The sequence below is a fragment of the Capricornis sumatraensis genome, chromosome 5, assembly GCF_032405125.1.
Source record: "Capricornis sumatraensis isolate serow.1 chromosome 5, serow.2, whole genome shotgun sequence".
NCBI classification, from domain to species: Eukaryota; Metazoa; Chordata; class Mammalia; order Artiodactyla; family Bovidae; genus Capricornis; species Capricornis sumatraensis.
In genome coordinates this window covers 123,017,058-123,038,554 of record NC_091073.1, presented here as the reverse complement: position 1 = coordinate 123,038,554, position 21,497 = coordinate 123,017,058, and the positions used below count along the sequence as shown (strand labels likewise).

At 50.3% G+C, this 21,497-nt stretch overlaps 1 protein-coding gene across 1 annotated transcript in view; it reads right to left on the bottom strand.

Annotated features, from left to right (window-relative positions):
* UBE3C (ubiquitin protein ligase E3C) overlaps positions 1-21,497 on the bottom strand; it is a 112,955-nt gene that overhangs the window by 25,205 nt on the left and 66,253 nt on the right. The window contains exons 14-18 of the mRNA XM_068972679.1: positions 20,395-20,499; positions 19,246-19,333; positions 18,684-18,781; positions 17,714-17,846; positions 9,232-9,479 (exon numbers count right to left, since the gene is read on the bottom strand). Of these exons, the coding sequence (XP_068828780.1) occupies positions 9,232-9,479; positions 17,714-17,846; positions 18,684-18,781; positions 19,246-19,333; positions 20,395-20,499 (672 nt within the window). The remainder of the gene's footprint in view (positions 1-9,231; positions 9,480-17,713; positions 17,847-18,683; positions 18,782-19,245; positions 19,334-20,394; positions 20,500-21,497) is intronic.

Sequence of the window (21,497 nt, the reverse complement as noted above, 5' to 3'; positions counted from 1 at the left end):
ACTTCTCTGATTTGAAGACTGATGATTACTCAATTAGTTCTGAAAAAAAGGCAAAAAAGGCTTTCTTAATGAAAGAATGCGTAATAAAACGGCAACCGGCACTTAGGTCCTCTCCTGACGATGTGAAGAAGGGCTGTTTTGAGACGCCAGGCTTTGCCTCAAGTTAAGGATGGCCAATACTATTAACCTGGCCCACTTAGGAACCCCATTACTTCTAATGAATGATGCCGTCAAAGCTAAGGAGCATTCTGCAGAGACGACAAGACTGATCCCAGGTGTCGAGAAAAGCCTCATTTGTACAGTAGGCTGTGAGTAAACTCAAGAGAGTAAATCACCGGGTGTTGAGTATGGAAGGTCATTGTTTGCCATTCCTGCATTAGTAACAGTAAACTTGGGAAGCCCACTCAATCCATCAGAGCTACCTGAATTTTAAACAGAAACTCCACTGTGACTCATAAAATGTAAATGCACAGGTATAATTTTTTACACGAGGCAGGTTTAAGCCTTTAGAGCATTTAATATACAAGCACTAATAAATGATAGCACTAAAAACTGTGGCTGCATCAGCTAAATGGATTATAAATTAAATTTCCATAATGTATGCAACTGAGATACAAATGTAAGCATAAATCAAGGTATTTCCTAAACACAGGTTAATTACACAACCTCAAAAACTGCCAATTTTTTATGCAAAATAATCCACTTAGCATTTTTCATATTGGCCTCAATCCTCAGTCCACTGCACACTTGTTCCTAGAAGCGTATCAATAACCACTTGTCACGAAAACACAGCAATAGGTATATGGAGAAAACCTGTAACGTATTTTTCAACTGTCTGTCTTTTATGAGTGTTTATAGCTAGAAATTGTGCCAAAATGATCTGAAATAAAAAGGATTAATTACGGTAGAAGCCTTTTAATATAAGTGAGTGCAGTCGCCATGCAATTAATGCAAACCGTGCCCCTGCCCGGACGGGCGGTGTGAGCCGCATCTCAGGCTGGTTCTGTTTGCTGCCAAATAACTTCAGTAATTTACTACATTAAGAATCAATAAAAAAATAATGCTTTTCAAATGCATCTCTATCAATCTTCAGGTAGTTCTAAAGTGAACATTTATAACTTAATCTAAAAACTATATCAGAGATGTCCTGTTTTAAGGCCACTCTAATTGAACAAGGAGATAATAATTTTAATTATTTCAGATCATGCTAACCTTGGGGTCTACAAAATTAAAGATATGTAAAATAAGGATGTAAGCTGATACTAATATGCTATTTAATTTAGCAGTTGTGTCTCAGAAGAAATGACGGCGAGCTGAAAGCCGTGCTCTCTGACTGGGTTACTGTGGACTCTCAGGCTGAGGCTCCTGCAGGGCGGGGGTGCTCCTGGCTGTTAGCCCACCGACGGTGCCCAGTCACAGAGCGCAGCGAGGGAGTGCCGGCTGTGTGCGGGGACCTCTATCGGCAGGAAGGAATTCTGCATTCACAAACCGGTTTGCAAAAAACCATTTATTCTCTTTTGAGACATTTCAGGTTGTCAAAATTACATACATGGAGATTCGCTTCAAATCCTAACTGCTCTCTCCTTTAGCTCTGTCCACACAGCTGCCTGACCCTCAGTGACGAGGGCGCTGTGTGTCGGGTTTGACCTGCCCCCCCATCACCTAGGGGGACAAGGCGTCCCACCAGCCCCGGAAGCCAAGGAGAGACCTACTCCATCATTGCAACAGGTAATCTGCACCAAGGGTTTGACAGCTTTATTTCTGAAAACAGCCCGTTCACTTCTGAAAACCTCTGAGGATGCTGGGTGGGTGGGAGACGAGAGGTCACGCCTTCAAGCCGCTCTCCTCACTGGGCATCGGGAAATCCTCCCAGGCACACAGCCACTGCCCAGCAAGTGCCCACTCCCGGCCACTCCTCCAGGCTCAGGCTCCCCGCCCACCAGGTGATGGAAAAGTCACGTCCCCTTCCCCTGCCGAGAAGTCAGTACTGGTATATTCACAGAGCTGTGCGGCCATCACCCTCCAGCTGAGTTTTGAACATGTCACCCCCCACAGCAGAAGCCTTGAGCCCTGGGCTGTCCCCCCTCACTCCTGCACCCCCAGCACAGAACTCTTGGAGGCCTTTTCCGTAGCCACACGCACCTTTGGGTGAGCCACCTAGCCTTTGGGCACCTCTGACGGTACCCTGCCTGAGTTTCTGCTGCCCGTGCCCATCCACACCAGCAGAGGCCAGGAGGCCTGCTCACCTTGTCTCTGACCCCCGGGGGTGGCACCAGGAGCCCCTGCCTGGTCTGCCTCACGGAGGAGCTCAACAGCCCCCGGCCGCCTCCCAGAGAAGCTACCCCGATGTGAGGAACAAGAGCAGCAGTATACGTCTTCACCAGGCTCGCGTTTCACAGTGACTATTCATTTATCTTTAAAATGTATTTATTTGGCTGGGTCTTCACTGTGGCATGTGGGGTCTAGATCCCTGACCAGGGATCAAACCCAGGCCCCCTGCATTGGGAACAGGGAGTCTTAACACACTGGACCACAGGGAAGTCCCCAAAGTGCCTATTTGAATGTATAGAAGGATTTAAATGGGCGGATTTTATTCATTTTTTAGATAATTACTGTGCTTATTGCACAAACAAAGACCAAGGAAAGACACGCAGTGTACTTTAGGCAGCACCAGCAAAGTCTGTGTTCCTGATTTTCCCGGTGAGAATCTAACATGGCTTAGAAGAAGAAAAACAGCCCTATGTAACACTGACCCGCACTAAACTAGTGTGTGGAGGGGTTCAGCATGTGAGAAGGGAGTCTGTGCCCTGCAGCCAGGACACTGCCGGAGCCCTGGAGCCCGCGTCCACAGCCAGAGAGGCCGCTGCAGCGAGGGGCCTGCCCCTCAACCGAGAACAGCCCCCGCGTGTCACAACTGGAGAAAGCCCCTGCAGACCAGCACAGCCAAAAAAAATTTTTTTTAAATAAAGAAAAATTTTTAAAAATGTGACAAGGGATATCTCAATGGAAAGCAAGATCTGCTTATGCGGGGGCAGAAAGAATTCTGGTGACTATCTCAGAATAGCTAAAACTTCAATAATACTTTTAAGTACTGAAATCAACTGAATTCTGGCATACACTTGCCATTTTTTACTGTTCGATGAGACCATTTTAACTTCACGTTTAATTTTGAAGAAACAAACTTATATAGACAACTATGACCTTAACTAGGAAGAAGAAGAATCTCCAGATTTGGGAACGCATTGCTTTTAATGGAAAAGAATATAAATTGTGATTAGAATGCTATAAAAGAAGTAACAATTCTCCGAAGGGATAAGGGTCAAATAAGGAGTCACTTATAATAAATTATAAGTTTTACATATTTGTTAATTATGATCTGTGATTTTTCTGTTTCTCAAAAAAGTTGAAGGTCAACAAGAGGAAATGCATGGTGAATCATCCCTGCGGTTAATTAACTGGGAGATTCAGAGAAAGCCTGCTTCTGAAATCTGCTGACCTCTAAATAAAAAGTCTTAACATTAGAGAGTCTCAACATGCAAGTCTTGATTGGAAGACTTGTGCTTAGCACAGAACGATCAACTATTGGCTGAATGATATGTTTAAAAAAGCCTAAAGGAAAGATACAATAACTTCAGAGCTCAATCAGATGAAGCAGCTCAACTATGCTGACCCTTAATGAGCTGGCGAGTTCGAAACAAGATGTTATACAACAGAAGCTTTGTCATTTAAGGACCAAAGTAACTTAAATTACTAGTATTCACCTCAGTTGACAGTTTCAAAGCCTCAGCAAATTCAGTGAGCATTCTATAAAAGGATTCTAATGAATACAAAAATAATTTTCCCAGCTCTCGAAAGTCTCAGGATAAACTGTTAACTGCCAATACTACAGTGTATGATTCATTAAGTGTAGACTGAATTCCACTCAAACACAAAATTATAAAGTATGCTGAAGTTTTACATCTGTTAATTAAAAATTTGAAATATATGACCAAGATATTATCAAACAACCTGATTTACAGACATTCTGTTCTAATTAAATCAATATTCCAAAGCAAGAGGGAAAAAAAAATTTCCAAGTACAATTCAAATATGATAAAAGATTTCCTTCAATAAATATTCTGAACTTAATTGGCTTAAATGGACATAGGTGCTTCTATCTGTTAAAAAAAAAAGTTCAAGATGACATTACCACATCCTTGAACTGTTTATTTATTCCCTGTCCAGAGTCTGATTTACAGGCGATAAAATGCAATCACAACCCACACCAGAGCAGGAATCATCTGCTAATGGAACTTTTAGCGAGAAGTGACCAGTGACATGAGGTAATTCTTCCTATGCAGGAGCGCTCCTGAGGACCTCATTGCACTTCATCACAGTAAACAATCACTAACATATGCATTAAAGAAAATTTAAATACATTATGACCCAATAAATATCATAATCAGTCAATAGACAATTTTCTTCTCTTAAAGATTTAATGTTCGGATCCCACGCTACTAGTGCTATACCACCACACTCACTCAGACGTGGACAGCTTTTAACACGCTGGCACAGAGGTTAACCGTTTACAGTCAGAGGTGCTTTAGAAACCAGTGCTCCCTTAGGACTTCCCTTGCAGAAAAGCAGACAAGTAAAATCTTTAAAACGAGGCACTAAATTAAGTACCATTCTCAAACAACGATAGTTTTGTTGTTGCTTTTGTCTAAACTTTATTATTTCAAGATCTTTATTAAGACAGCATTTATACACACTTCACTTTTAGGACCTGGAATCTGGTTTACAGAGCTGATACATTCTGGAACGGAGGAGTAAGAGGGTCTGCTCTCCTCTGGATCTGCAGCTTCACAGCAGATGTGTCCTTAGGGAGGCTCCCACACGAGCAGCGCAATTATGCAGACACACACACACACACGCGCACATGAGCAGTACCACTATGCAGACACACACACACACAGGCACACGAGCAGCGCCATTATGCAGACACACACACACGCACATGAGCAGTGCCACTATGTAGACACACACACACGCGTGTGCAAGAGCAGCGCCACTATGCAGACACACACACACACGCACATGAGCAGTGTCATTATGCAAACACACACACACGCATGTGCATGAGCAGCACCACTATGCAGACACACACACACACGCGTGCGCAAGAGTAGCGCCACTATGCAGACACACACACGTGCGTACATGAGCAGTGCCACTATGCAGACACACACACGCGTGCACACAAGCAGCGCCACTATGCAGACACACACACACGCGTGCGCACGAGCAGCGCCACTATGCAGACACACAACAGGCACACGAGCAGCGCCACTATGCAGACACACACACACGCACATGAGCAGTGCCACTATGCAGACACACACACACACACGCGTGCGCAAGAGCAGCGCCACTATGCAGACACACACACATGCGCGCACATGAGCAGTGCCACTATGCAGACACACACACACACGCACATGAGCAGTGTCATTATGCAAACACACACACACGCATGTGCACGAGCAGCACCACTATGCACACACACACGCGTGCGCAAGAGTAGCGCCACTATGCAGACACACACACACGCGTGCACACGAGCAGCGCCACTATGCAGACACACAACAGGCACATGAGCAGTGCCACTATGCAGACACACACACACACGCCTGCGCACGAGCAGCGCCCTCTGCACACACATGCAGTATCACACCAGGGCCTCCCTGGCAGAAGGCTGGACACAGAGAGGAATGGAACAGGGGCGAAACAAACCCGCCCATGTGTGGCCAACTCAGCAAGACCGCCAGGACGGTCAGACATGCACACGCAACAGCACACACAGACACTATCCACACAAAGCCTTGCACGTGAATGTCCACAGCAGAATTACTCCTAAGAGCCAAATCTGAGCCTCCATGAAATAACAAACTGATAAACTGGTAGTTAGCATGACGACATCCTGTTCAGAAAAGAAAGGAATGAAGCACGGATAATACGCCACCACGTGGAGGAACCCTGAAAGCACTACGCCAAGGCAAGGAAGCCAGTCGTGAATGGCCCATGGCACGCGACTCGGCTCACAGGAGAAGTCTACAGCGGGCAAGCTGCAGAGACAGAAAGGAGCTGAGAGGTGGCTCAGGACTCGCAGGGCTGCAGCAGAAGGGGAGTGACTGTGAATGACGTGAGGTTTCCTTCTTTACCACTTTCTTCTGAAATCTTGGTGGTGACGGCTGCACAGCTCAGTGAACAAACTCTCACTCACTGACCTGTGCCCCTTAGAAAGGCAGAACTTCACGGAGTGTGGACTGTGACTTTTGGTAAGTCACAAGAGCATCGTCTGCTCTGCAGGCCCCGATTTTTAATTAGGGTGCTTCTCTGACGGGCCACTCCGTCCAAGGAGCTCCAGGGGGAGAGCGGAGGTCTGCTGGAGACAGCATGGAACAGACCTCAAATGTGCTGCATAAAGGGATTCAATGATAAAGCTGAAATTTACTAGAGTTCTGACTAACTTTTATAGAAAATCACATCGCAACACTGGTCTCTAAATTACTTCAGGGTGACAAAGCTCCTGGGCCGCCCACCCTGGACACGCATCCCGTCCGGTCTGTCCCCCAGGCTGTGTCCTGCCGCCAGGAGGACTGTGCCTGCCCTGCGCCCACCTCCCTGACCCCACAGCTGCCTCGCACGCAGCGCTCAGCCTCCTCCAGGCTACGCTCTCCTCCAGACAGAGACCCCTCCTCCGTGGCCTTCCCCACTGTGCTCAGTCAGGACGCCCCAGTGCGCCCCGCTGCCCTACCAGAACGACCCCACGGGGCAGAGCCCGGCCCAGGCCAGGGCAGCTTGCCACACGTCCCCGGAGGGCGTGGCACTTGCTCGTCAGCTCTCTGCAGGGTCTCCCAGGATCCCAAACCACCCCCCGTCTGGTTCTGCATCCACGGTCACTTCACCAAAGACGGCCACCCCACCTGGGAACACCAACCCACCTGTCCACTGTCCTTCTCCAGAACCTCTCTCATCCCTTGGGGGCCAGGCCTGCTGAGAGGCCGACACGATCCACCTGTAATCCTCCCACCCCCTCCCCCGGAAGCACCCGAAGAACTCATTTCTATCATGCCGCCCCCTAAAAACATCATCCAGAACAACCCTGAGGTCCACGACTGAGGGACAATTCCGTAACGGGGTTGTCACAGCACCGAGGACCACTCGGCAGTAACAGGAACACAGTCCTGACACCTCACAACCAGATCGGCCCTTGAAAAGGGGCTGAGGGAAACGAGCCAATCGCAGAGGCGGCCACTTCAGAGGCCACGCGCAGGAGCGCACAGAAAGGAGACACACGGCACGCTTTCCGAGAGCCGCCCAGCGCCTGCCTCGCTTCTTTCTGGAGGGGGAGGGTTGACACGGGTGATGAGAATGCCCTGCGCTCACAGTGGTGACCGTGCAACTCTGTGCTTGCACTGGAGCCCCTCATCCATGCTTTTCAACTGGGTGAGCTGCATGGCTGGCGAACTCTATCTCAATAAAACCAGGACAAGAAAAAAACAGACACCCAGGACACCAACACGTGCCCAGCAATCCAGCGTCACTTTCCTGTCCTCACACGTGTCTCCAGGAGCCTGGGCACCAGCGCCGGGGCTGGCTGCCGTCCCCGCCTCTGGAGACCGCTGTCCTCGCGCTTCCCCAGGGCCTCCCTGAAACCAGCATGCCTGTCACCCCAGCACTTGCTGAGAACAGAGGCTGCAAGCCAGGGCGCGGGGAGCCAGTTCCCACCACGGAGACCCCGGCCTGTGTGTCCCCACTGCATGGCGCACAGACCGCCGAGGGAGAGGGCCCAGAGCACCGAGCCCAGCGCTGCCCACCCGCTCCCACCGTGGGGAGAGCAGCTGGCTCCGCCACAGCGTGGGAGCCTTGCTCGTTCCCTAAGCAATGGAACCGGGGGAGACCTGGTCAGGGGCTGGAGTCTGCTGCCCTGAGTTTCCGAGCTGCCTCCGGCCATTCCTTTGACCTCAGAATATGAGCTGATTCCTGTCCCTGTGTTTCAGTCCAGTCTCTAAAAACGTGGTGGACGGCAATTAAACATTAGGCATCCCTCTCCATCATCTCAAACAGGGGAAGCAGAAGAACCAGACGGAAACCGCGCACCTGCGGGCTATGCCCGGCACATCCGCGGGCCACGCCACGGTCTGATTTCCCCAACCCCACGACGTGACAATGCTGGGAGACGCAGCCCCTGGTGCTTAGGGCACGAGGGTGCGGCTCGCATGAACAGCGTCAGCGCCCTTACAGAGAAGCCCCGCGGAGCTCCCCGGGCCCTCGCACCCTGTGAGGACACAGGAGCTATATGAGGACACGGGCCCCGGCCACGGCCCAGGACGGGGGCCACACCAAACAGGACACGTGGTGCCCTGAGCCAGAGGCCGGCCCCGGGCTGTGAGAAGCCAGCCTCTGCGGGGTGTAAGCTGCCGGCCTGCGGCACCCTACGGCAGCAGCCTGGACAGACGGAGGCCAGGGCCGGTCTAGTCTACTGATGGTGACTGTCCTGCTCCTGACTTCAATGGGAACGTGTGCTTTCAAAGTTGCATCGCTAAACAGGAAGTCTCCAACAGGTTATATAATACAATTTTCCTTTCATCTACCACAAAGAGTAAGCTCTGTCTGGCGAGACGGTGCACACCATCAGGCGTTACATTCTGGCCACTGCAGCGTTACGGCAGCATCCTTAAGGGGCCACATGCCAGAAGAAATGGCACGCAGCATAAACATTCAACGCACGCTGAGTAACTACGGCCCTCTGTCTCACAGCACTTTGAACGCTTCATAGAACCTTCAAAGAATCACTTTTAATGCTAGTTATCAACAAGAGCAACTGTGGAAAGACTTACAATATCTGCACTGCCTATGCAGGCAGGTAATAACTGTGAGGCTTATAAGCAGAACTTCATAGCTGTGTTCTCTAGTTTCTACACACGTAAATTTTTTTTTTAAATTTTTCGCCGCTGCCACTGTAGCTGCCCGGGTCAACATCCTCCAGCCCTCTCCCCCTTCTCCTACACCAGTAATTTTTAATGTTATGTATGCATGTAATATAGCTATAAAAGAAAACACTGTTCAGGGGTTCATCAAGATTCCATAAGCAATTCTGAATAGAGATCGTCAGACAGCAGCCACACGGGAGCACACAATGCCAGCGCCCGCGCTTGGGGGCCCACGTTCACATCGAGTGTACGTTACCTTTCCGAGCATCCTGCCCAGGAAGTAGTAATGTCTGGCAAAGGCATCGCCCACGAGCATCTGAGCAGCCGGGCTGGGGTACAGAAGCCCTTCGTTAGTGGTCTTAAAGAACCCCTGGTTGGGGTTAAACCCTGACTTCAGCAGCTCGTTTAGAAACTCTCTGAAAATGCCACCGCCGTCAATGCCGGCTTCGTCCAGGCCATGCGCATTCAGTAAGTGCACACGGATCCGCTTTTTCAAGTCAGGCTCTGTTAAAAAAGGGGGGTGGGGTGAGGAGAAAATATCTTTTTAAAAAGCAATGAAACAAGTTGGTATTACAGGAAGTTAGGGAAGGGGAGCAAGAATATTGAAACTATTTTAATGCAAGGCTTAAAAAAAACCAGCAACATTAAGAGGAGACAATGAGCTAGGCTGACCAGGGCTTCCCTGGGACGACTCCACTCTGATCAAGAATGGAGCGGGCAGGGGCAGGAGGCAGGTGTTCGGGAGAAAATATGAACCCCCAGCACTGTAACAAACTCAAACACTAGAGGGGAGCAGGCAGAGTTAGGACCTAAGGATAATACGGGCACACAAAGTCGCCAAGGAAGGCAAAGAGACACACAAACAAAGAAGTCCCCGACGCTAACGTCACACAGACATTCTGAAAGAAGTGAATGGCATGAGAGTCAGGACGCCAGAGGCTGCACCATCACTTAAAACAATATTTGGCTGAAAAACGGGGAAAATTCTGGTTATATAATGTGCCACAAGACTAAATTTAAAAAAAACCCTGCGAAGCTGAAGCCTGCCTGACACGCGAGACACACCTGCACACGGTCCTCGTGAGGGTGGTCCTCGTGAGGGCAGCGCACAGAAGGAGGACTCCAGGCCCCAGACTCGCAGCGAGTGCAACAGTTTCCACTACGGGCTTCAGGCCACAGGCCACGAAAGACCGCTCCGCACATCACAAAGGCCCTGCCCGGCTCAGTCCCGGAGCAGGTGGGTGTCTGACCCCGGAAGGCGCGTCCTGCCTCGATTCCCGCTGCGCCCTTCAGGCGCCTGGCACGGAAGGGGTGGGCACGGGGCCCGGCCACAGGTCTGCTCCGCAGCCACTGCTAAGGCAGAGTGCAGTCGCTCACACGGGTCCGGCCCGAAGCACCTCAAGGCACCAGGGGGCCTCCAGGAAACAGCCTGGAGACGGGCTTCGCCAGCGCAGGTTCCACTGAACCCCACCACGCCATGGGCAAGTGCCAGCGTTAAGGTCCCAGGACCTGCCATGTGAGCCTGTGTGCCCTGACCGCGCCTGCGCGGAGGGCCGCCCACCCCACCAGGGAGGAGAAACGCTGTGCCTGGCGAGCGCACAGCCACCTGATTCCTACCCCGGGCAGGAACCCACGCCAGGAACCACACACACACAGGAGCCGCTTCCAATGCCCCAACCGTCTCCGGCTAAGAGCAGCCCATCCCTTGTGACAAAGCCAAGGACAGGGACAGTGAGCTACTCATCCAAGGACACGCAGCACGCAGGGCCAGGGCAGGGCTGCACTTTAACGGACACTATTTGACACCTAACTACACTTAAATGAGGGGCTGTTCACTGGTGACTCAATTCCACAGACATGCTATCTGCATCTGTTTTGATCAATTACCAGACACAGTCATCCTCAGAGAGAATTCCAAGCAGGTGACTGTGGGTGCAACACAGCCTCCACATCTACCCTCCCAATACGCAGCCTTAAGGACGAACTGTGAGCATTCAGCATATACAATACTTCTCAAGCTGAATGTCAGCAGTTAGCAGCGTCATATTCTGAAAGTTCTAAGTGTAAGTAAACGTTGTGTAACTGGGAAACGCTCAACCAAGGCACACCCGTTAACTGCTGGCACTGACGCTCCAGGCAGGGGAGAAGGGGTCTATCTCAGAGACTTCACAGAAGCTGCCTCTCAGTTCTGGCGAGAGCTGAGAGCCTGTGGCTCCCCAAATCTCACTTCTGTAAACAACAAGACACAGCAACACAGTATTTTTAGAATCAAATCTAGTCTTCTTGGCACTGGATTCAAAAGACAAATTAAAAGCACCCACTTACGGAGGTAAGACTGGGAGGGGGCCCTAAGTAAATTGACCCTTGAACAATTCAGCAGGAGTTGGGGTCCACACAGTTGAGAATCCAGGTGTAACTGTGCCTCTCTCACTGATAATATGAACAGTCAATTAGTACATGTCATATGGTATACAAGTTACACACTGTGCTCTCAGGGGAAGTGAGCGAGGAAAGGGGAACATTATTACAAAAGTCGAAAGCAAGAGAGAAGACACGCACAGCACTGTGCTCACTCACTGCCAGCTCAAGTGTACATCATCCGCTTTTAGGAGCCACCACCGGCTGTCAGCACCTGCGACAACACCGTCTACACGACACACAGCACCGCAGATGCTGTGCGTGCCACCAACACCTGACATCAAACAACACGCAAACGGGAGGAAGCGTCAGCTGCTCGGTTGTGTCCACCTCTTTGCGACCCTATGGACTGTAGCACTCTAGGCTCCTCGTCCACGGAATTCTCCAGGCAAGTACTGGAGTGGGCTGCCCTCCTCCAGGGGATTGTCCCGACCCAGGCATCAAACCCTGGGTAAAAGGCCACTGCAGGCAGATTCTTTATCATCTGAGCCACCAGGGAAGAGCAAACTCTAGGAGATGGTGAGGGACAGGGAAGCCTGGCGTGCTGCAGTCCATGGGGTCACAAAGAGTCAGAAACGACTTAGGGACTGAACAACGTGAAAAAGAAATGCCTATTTGTTTAGGGGTAGAGTGACTCAGGCATTGATGAAGCGCCGGGAATGCGCTCTACAGTAGTCTAGCTGGTGCACTAAGGAATGAATGCGGAGGAGTATTCACAGCGCACACTGTTCCAGCTCTGTTCACCATTCAGCGCTGGTGCCACAGTTCCATGTTTTAGAAACCCCTTACCTGTGATGATAAGGCGATTAGCAGCTTCCTCAATCATGAGAGAGAGAGGCGGAGTGCTTGGTAATATAGCTCTTTGAGGGCCAAGTCAAAGCAGGAAGAAAGCTAACACGATATTATTACGGTCAGCATCCCTCACTCTAGGCCTCTGAAAGCACAGGCTGTCCACTTCCCTGCACGTCCTGACCAGGACGGTCTGCAGGATCAACACTCGGGTGACGAGGACGACGATGAAGACACTGCAGTCTCTTATATAGACACCGGGCTTTAACAGGAAGGTGCTCACATACACAGCAGCTAACGTGTTACTGGGCGGTGTGACGATTCTTTACCATGAAGTGGAAGTGGGTCACTACAGAAGCCTGTCCCCTCCCGTCTTCAGGCTCATTAGGCTGGGTGGGGCGGGGGAGGGAGCAGGAAGAGGGGTGGTCTTGCTGCACAGGGTGGCAGAGGCAGGTGGTGGAGGGGACAGGAGGGGCAGGCCCATTTGGCCTAACTTGATGGAGACACATCACAGCTTCTGCCCCGACGTTTCTGCTCTTCTCTGAACCTGTCTGTACAGCGGTGACCCCGCTCCCACTGTTCGCTGTAGTCTCGGCGCCCGTATCCCGGAAGACCCAGGGTGTGACACAAGTCAGAAGCCGTCCTCGACGAGCAGAAGGCCCTGCCCGGGGCTCTGCGTGCGTCTCCCGCTCCGCTGCCTCTCTGGCGTCTCTTCCTCGTCACCAGGCCTGGGTCGGAGGCAGTCGCCGCCCAGCAGCTCCCCTCACGTGGAGTCCTCTGGCTGCCCGGGGCCTGCTCCGAGGCCCCCGTGCCTATCACCAGCCGCCCCCCGCCCCCCATCCCCGCCCATGCCTTCCCCGACCGGCTCAGCCGGAAGTCCTGTGAAGTCACATGCCGCATCCGGACGCCTCCCCAGCAGGAACGTGTTGCCCCGGCTCGGGTGCGTTCTTGGCTCTCTCTCCAGCAAGGATGGCATCTCCAAGGGTGTGGTCCCCCCAAGCTCACGTGATGCTCTCTCTGCCGGGTTCTCTGACATGTTGCTGACGAGCCTTTCCCTGGAGAACTGTTGTGTACAGAGTCTGGAAGGTCCCCGTGGCCCCGACCTAGAGGTTCCATTAGAGATGTGCTCCGTGAGAAAGCAGACCCTCCTGTACTTTCACGGGGTCTGGCGGCCACGGGCACCGCCTGAGGTCAGAACCCCCGTGAAGGCCGTTCTGAACCACCAGGTGCTTCCTGGCGGTAAGGACCAGGCGTTGACAGAACAATCCAGAAAAAGGGCTCTCGGGTCCTGGCCCTCGCACCGTCCCACCAAAGGATGGACTGCTGGGGGTGAGCGAGCGCCCGCGCACAGGACCTGCTCCAACACTGCTGCTCACGTGCCCTCCTTTTAGTAACTGTCCTTTGTGGCAGTCTTTCCCAGAACACGCATTGCTCTCTGGCTGGAGCCCTGTTCAGGCAGCTGTCCCCCCTCCTCAGTGACCATCCCGATGGCGCGGGGAGCGCCCTGCTGCCCATGGGGGCCAGGCACTGCCTCTCCTGTCCTCATGGCACCTTTAAAGCCAGACTGGTTTCTACGCTGCTTTCCGTTTTGGCTCTGCCACCTTCCTTTTCCTGCAGGCTGTCATATAAGGTATGAAATAGCAACATAACATGCCATTTTGAACAAACTGGAAACAAATTTTAGGGTTCTCGTCACAATTTTAAGACTCTCTTGAAAACGCTTGACAATTTTTAAAGCAACATGGTTACTAAGTGATTTTTTTTCTTTACAACTAACAAGAAAAAGTAAATTTTAAGGTATGTAAGATAAGTGTTGCAGAAGGAAATGGCAACCCACTGCAGTACTCTTGCCTGGAGAATCCCATGGATAGAGGAGCCTGGCGGGCTACAGGCCACAGGGTCACAAGAGTTGGGCACGACTGAGCGACTAAACCCAGGTAAATGTAAAGCTTTAACAGAACATATGGATATACTTTGAGCTGGAAAATTTTTCAGAAAAAGGAAATTAACTGAAAACGCATCTGAATTTTGTATAAATATGTAAACTTAAAATATGAAATTAATCACAACCGTTTAGTAGTTTTTAATTACATCAATGTCACTGGAAATTAAACAATTAGTAAAAGCACACATAGAAGAAAAAACGTTATTATACATGTGGACTTCACTTTGTCTCAAATCATGTCTGTAGGAATGCCTTTCTTATGACAATCCTGAACACGCCTTCAATACAAGATAAAAACGGGATGCCACAAGACGCGCAAGGCTCTCCTGCCTGTGTGTAGCTGCCGCCACAGCTTGACAAACCTTTCCTTCGTCTCCCTTTCCCTGACAGTGGTCCTCACACTGGGTTCTCTGCCTTGCAGGGGTGGTACCCACAGCTGCGGACACAGACCAGACAGCTGGACATCTCCCAGGAGCATCCCGCCTCTTCCCTGCGCCCCAGGAGTGCGCCCGGCGCCATGAGCAGCATTCCGTGGGGCTTGCGGGGCTGCGCCAGCCACGAGGGAGACACAGGGACGCCCAAGTGGGCGCTTTCCACTGGCCTCTGTTTGGCACGGGGCGTGATCAGGCGGAGGCGGGGCTCAGGCAGCAGCAAGCAGAGGCGGCCCTGGTCGAGGGGGTGGACTGACCCTGCAGACAGGCGGCTCCCACGGCTCCGGCTCCCCTGCACCCGCACGCCTGTTTCCATCCCTCCCAGCTGCGGGCCCCACACATGTCCTCCCACACATGTCCTCTGAGTGTCTCCATAAGTTTTGATACATTTTAACTTTTTATAATAGATTTGTGCATATTTTTGGCAACAAGTGATAAAACAGACTAGCCTCTACATATGTCTCATGCATTCGTGACAAATTTCTCTTAACTTCTGCAGTATTCTAGGTTGAGTAGTTCACCTGCCAGTGTTCTGAAATTGTCACAAATCTCCAAAAAGTTCCTGGAGAAGGAAATGGCAATCCACTCCAGGACTATTGCCTAGAAAATCCCATGGACAGAGGAGCCTGGTAGGCTACAGCCCACGTGGTCGCAAAGAGTCGGACACGACTGAGCGACTTCACTTCACTTCCAAAAAGTTTGCCAATGTATTTCTTGAAAAGAAAAAAAAATTTGCCCAAGTGGACCTGCACAGTTCAAACCTGCATTGTTCAAGGGTCAATCGGATTTTGATTTTACCGTTATCATTTCTTCTTCAGAAAAACAAGGTAACAAATCTTGCCCATTAAACAAAACAAAACCAGCAGGCAGGAGCAGGAGCGCGCTCTCAGGAACTGAGCGGAGCCCAGCGCAGCTCCAGCCGCCACCCCGCACAGTGGGCCACACTGAGCGTGTGGTGGGAGGCTCCAGCTCCCCTCTCAGAGCCACGGGCTCCAAGGGCAGGTGCGCTCCCGCCCACAGTCCACACAGAGAAATGCACGTGTCACCCTGCTCGCCAAGCTCCCAACTGCAGAAGAGACCACACAGCTGCTCTGAGCTCCACCACATCAGCTCTCGTGTCAAAGGAGGCGAAACCCACAATTCATAAGACTGTTCTGAGACGATATGAGATACGAGAGCCCATAACGAATGGCCACTATTTGCTTCTGTGACTAAATGATATATGGAAAAATCATACTTATTGGTTACATGTAAATGACTAGGCAACAAAGCACTTCAAACCAATTTCCCGTAAGTAAACTAAACATACTGAGATGGTATTTAATTTTACAATCTGCATAGCAAAATATCAAACAATTTTAATATATGGTTTAAAACTTCTTAATAAGGGTCAGACTTTAAGAACACTTTAAAGATTTAAAGCACTGTAATACAGATATTATATGATTTTTCCAAATTCTTTAGACTCGGTGAGACTATCAGCAAGCACAGCTGAAGAGCTGGCGTGTGGCCAACTTCTGAGTAATTCTCAAGCTTAAGGAGTCATTAGGAATCTGGGGTTTGTGTCATTGAGCAGGAACAGCGTACTCTCCATGAAACAGTTTTAGAGTTAATTGAAAACTGTTGCTAAGCACACGTTCTCATTTTGGCTGAAGAGCTCAGAGATATTCGAGCGCCTGATGGAAGCCCCGGTTCACCAGCGCAGAAGCGGGTCTGCCGTGGACAGCCACGCCCCCCCCTGCGGCCCCCTCACGCGGCCCTGGGCTCCTGGTTCCCAAGTCCTGCCTCGCGTCCTGCATTTCAGGAAGCCTCCAAGCATCAAGCACACCTCGGCTCCTCCCTGAACACTCTGCCAACCGTGGCCAATTTGACACCCTGTTACAGCTCATTTTCCTTGTTTTCAAACACAAGTTCAACAAACATCTACTGAGCGCTAGCTGTGGGGACCCTGGCTTAGACCACGAGGCCCTCAGTGAAGCGGGACACACAGACAGAGGACTGCCAACACAGTGACACGCGGCACAGCACGACTGCGGCTGGGGCTCATCTCCAAGGAGCCGCAGGGCCCAGAGCGGGAGCTCTCGCTTCCTCCCCAAAGCACCTACGCTAGGGATCAGAGCAGCTGATCTCTGCCTCGCTCATACAGAAAGCTCTGAAAGCATGGCGTCCCAGGCGAGAGTGACCCACAGAGTGGGGCACTCAGTCTACGGTCAGACTGCAGCTCAGTCCGCCTCAGTGTGCGGTGCTGGACGTTAGAGGGCTACGGCATACGTAACAAAACTAAGTTGTGTGTAGAACAAAAATTCGGCACACAAAATCGAGAACAGAGTAAAGGAACAAGTGAAGCCAGCCTTCCTCTGCTGCTCCTACAAAATGACAAAAATAGCTCTTTATCTGAGAAGAGAGAAAGTATTCCAAATGAAAGGCTCTGCTTTTCTGGAAGAAAATTAAATTGCTGCCCTAAAAGAACAGGCAATTGCTATCCCACAGCTGACAAGCTCCCATCACCTGTACTGATGTAACACTGATTTCATGTGATAGCATGGACACCAAATTCTGAAGGTAAAATTATTAATAAATAAGTTAGTAACACTAAACCTGTTAACACTGAGTGCCAAAGATTAACATAAGACAAAAATGTGTCGTTCACCCCTAAATGCTGTCCAAATCAACGTTATCATGCAATTCTCTTATCTCATAGAAGTGTCACTGCAGCATACTTACCTTTCTATCAAGAAATTTGGATTGCAATGGTGTTTACTTTAGTATATTTAACTTGGCTTACATTTTATGATATTTACATAGACTGTTATAAACAAAATACAGTCTGTATATGGCTCTCCACCAACATTTTTATAATTAAAGCTTGTCAACTAAATTTTAAAGACAGATATTTGGGGACAGGAAGAGTTTCTTATCTTAAAAAAACAAAAACAACATCTGAAAGGTTTCTGTGGCAATAAGTATTTACCAATATTAGAATTATTATTTGATAATAGATATACACTCCCCCAAATCTGATGCACATTTGTTTTAAACAGTCATCACAGAATAAGATGATCAACACTGATTTTTGTAATGATCACCCTTCCCTATAACCCCCCCCCCCAGCCTCCCCCTGTCATAGGAACACATACAGAGAGAATGATATGTACCATTTTCAGGGGAAAGTTTGTCATAAGCATCTTCATAAATATAATTTCTTCTTATTGTGACATTAATTCCATCCAGAAATGGACCATCTCCTTGAACTTCTTGCTTATCTGCATAAATCAATCTCTGAAAGATCTAACAAAGGAGAAATTATAAGGTTACTTGAAAACAACATTTTGTTATAAACACAAGCAACCAAAAGAAGAAATTGTTACATAAACCTTAAGTTTTTTATCTGCATAAATTCTGAGACGAGTTTTAAAGGCCAAGATACCAAATACTGATGTCATGCCTTATCAATAAATGTGCAGTATTTATGTAATATTGCTCCTTTCCCCCACTTCACAACGAACTTTTAAAATCCCATGCTATGGCACATTTTCGGTACTTCCTTCTGGAGACTTCTATACAACTCCAGGTGGAGCAGGAAGAAGAGCAGCTGTGAGAAGCGGTACATTGAGGCTGGTATCGGTAGGGTGATCCCCAGGGTGAGAAAACCCCAGTAGCTGGTTTTATGCTAAAAGTCCAGTAGAGGGCGCTCAGGAGTTATGTAACGCCATGTGAGTATGAGTGTGCAAGTGCGTGTGAGGTTTCTTTTTTTACTTTTTACTGGAGTATATTTGATTTACAATGTTGTGTTAATGTGTGTGGTTTAATGAAGAAATGTCAATAGTGTTAAATGTTCACCCTGTGAGAAGAGTGGGCAGGCCTAAAAACGCCCCCTTGAAGCTGTTTTGTAAGTAGAGAAGTGAGGCCGTTTTCAGAAATTTGCTAAGTAAGTTGGTGAATAGAAACAAAACATCTTTCAAGAGGTATTTGGTTGGGTTATGCTTTTATAAACCATGGTCAACTATTACAATCTAGTGAGAAAACACATTATTCAATCACAGGCTTCAGAAAACTTCCCACTGGTGTTACTTTTTCACACTGAACCCGCTGAGTCAATCTGCAGAGAACCAACTGGAAGCGTACCTTCACCCGCTCCTCAAACGGAACCACAAAGGGCAGCTGGGTCAGGATGGCGAGCTGCCTCTCCTCGGACACGGACAGCGGCGGGGACTCCAGACCTACTGCAACCAGAGGACGCCCCGTGAGCCTGCCCGCCCCTGCAGATGCGGGGCTGCGCTCTGCCAGGCTGCACTCCCAGACACCCGGCACAGGGGGCACTACTGGGGCTGCCAGGGGCGGGAGGGGGCTGGCTCCCAGTCACGAGGTGCTTTCCAGAGATGAGACTCCTGACCCAGCTGACCGAGGTCAGAGGCCACAGGCCAGGAACCCGTGGCGTGCGTGGCAGCACACAGCCCATGCTCGGCCAGCTCAGGGCACGGGGCGCACGGGCGCAGGGCACGCACCGTCCAGCGTGGCCCACAGGGCACGCACGGCAGCACACAGCCCACGCTCAGCCAGCTCAGGGCACGGGGTGCGCAGGTGCAGGGCACGCACCGTCCAGTGTGGCCTGCAGGGCACGCGCAGCAGCACACAGCCCACGCTCGGCCAGCTCGGGGCACGGGGTGCGTGGGCGCAGGGCACTCACCGTCCAGCGTGGACCGCAGGGGCCCAATCCTCCCCATCCGCCGGAACCGCCACGCGTTCCTGGACGCTGGGACGTAGAGCTGGGTGACCTGCGGGGCCATAGACTGCTCAGTCCTGCCTGCTCCTTCCCAGGAGACGTTCTCATACTCTCCCCTACGTGGGCCACCTTTCACATTTTCACACTGCAGTTATTTTTCCTAAATACACTCCAGGGAAATCTCTACTTGCTCTAATCAACAACATGTAATATCTGGACATAGTAAATCACCACACAATGATTGCTTTACAAAGAAACCAGATTACCCTTCAAATCTAGCAGTTTATTACCATTACCAAATATTCATGACTAAAACAAGTTGTATGAATGAGTAGCCAAATAAGGCTGGTAAGTACTAACCCACTGTCTCTCAGGTCCCCTCATCTGACCCCTGTCAGAAAGGCCCACAGGCCCGAGGCCCTCGCCGCTACAGGACCGGCCGCAGCTCCTCAGCCTGGGCCATGGGCAGGGCTGGGCGCCACAAGCTTAATGCAAAGACGCAGCGTGCGTGCGGACAAAGCAACGCTTCTGAAACGCTCCTGATGTTTCTTTTCTTTACCATTTCTGCAGTCACGCTTCTTCTATACCCAGTCACTCTCTGCCCCCAGCCCCGAGATTCTGAGATGAATCCAGTCATGTGTTTTCCTGACAAACAAAAATGAAAACACCCCGAGTCTTTTGGTAATGCTGCTTTCATTATTTCAGAACAGGCCACACTACTGAATTTACTTTGCATCTAGACCTTAATAATACTCACATGTCTCTATCCCTTTAGAAAGTCATAGATAAGTCCCATCTCTTTTAAGCATTAATACTAAAAATACACTGATACAATAAAAGCAAAAGTTTTTCAACTCCCCCCAAAAAACCATTACACGCCAATACACTTTGTGGCTTCAAGCAAATCAGGATTAACAACGATCGCAGGACGCACGTGTAAGTCAGTGACGTTACTACGTGCTCCATTATGTGATCTAAGAGTTGGCAACAAAAGTGTACTCCTGATTATTAATTACATGATAGGCAACCTGAAAAGATTTATTCTTCTCAGAGAAGATGCAAGCTGAAAGAGTAAGTCTAATGGAAAATATGTAAAAGATCTCCCAGGAATACCTTATCCGCTTTGATATCCTCTTGCTCTGACAGCCAGTGATTGGGGGGGCAGAAGCTCCTCCGCGTGTCCCTGGACTTCAGCATCTTCACCAGGTTGGTGATGACCTGGGGGCGGGGGGGGGGGGGCAGGACCAGGTCACGCAGGCAGCCCGGGGACACCCACACACCACGGAGGCAGAGGCACGCACGGCTCCCCGAGGGGCTGCCAGACCAACAGCAAGCCCGCTCACGGAAGAGCGTCTCGCTCCGTGACCACAGCAGGAAGCTTATGTACAAAGCGACCAACGACCCACCGACAAAGAGAGAAAATGACACGAACATGTGCGAGGGCTGACTTCTTAAAAGCTACAAGGGAGGCAGTAATTTTTAAAACACAGCGTGGAAATGCATAAGCTCACCTGAGCTATAATAAAAGACACCTCCAGGGACAGCAGTTCTCCTAAGGTAAAAACACATTAATTCTTCTGAAAAACACTCTATCTGAGGATGCCGGTGGGGAGAGGGGGGCAGTGTCCTAGATGCGCCTTGTCCATCTTCCAGAGACGTTTTCAGTATCTCCCGGACGGAAGCCTCTGGAGTTCGTCTACGGCTCCCCCCGAATTCTACACAAGCCCAGCCGACCCTCCTCCAGAAAGCCTCCCCGCACACTCTGGTTGCCTAACGCCACCTGCTATCCCAGCCCAGACCACACTGCTGTCCCCTCAGGGGACATCAGCCCCTCCATAAACAGAACCCTGCCGTGAGCCCCCCGAAACAGAATACGACTGGCTACCTAGAGAAGCAGCCGGCGCCCACTGACCGACTGGTAATCCTGTGATGTGCCATCAAAAGCGTCTGACAGTCCTGCTGGGCTTCAAAAGACATGAAGCGACACACGGAGCAGAAACGTGTTTGCAGTAAACAAGGGAAAACCAACACGGAACTGGGAGACCCAAGCGTCTTTACAAGACCACGGCCTTTGTGAGCAGGAGTGGGTGCTGCAACCACTATGTACGCAGTGACTCTGACCGTGTTTTCTGAAAGTCAGCCAGGCTTCTGTGCACGCTGCTTCCAATTCAGTAAAATACAATTTGAACAAGGCATTAGGAAATGTCATTCTGTGT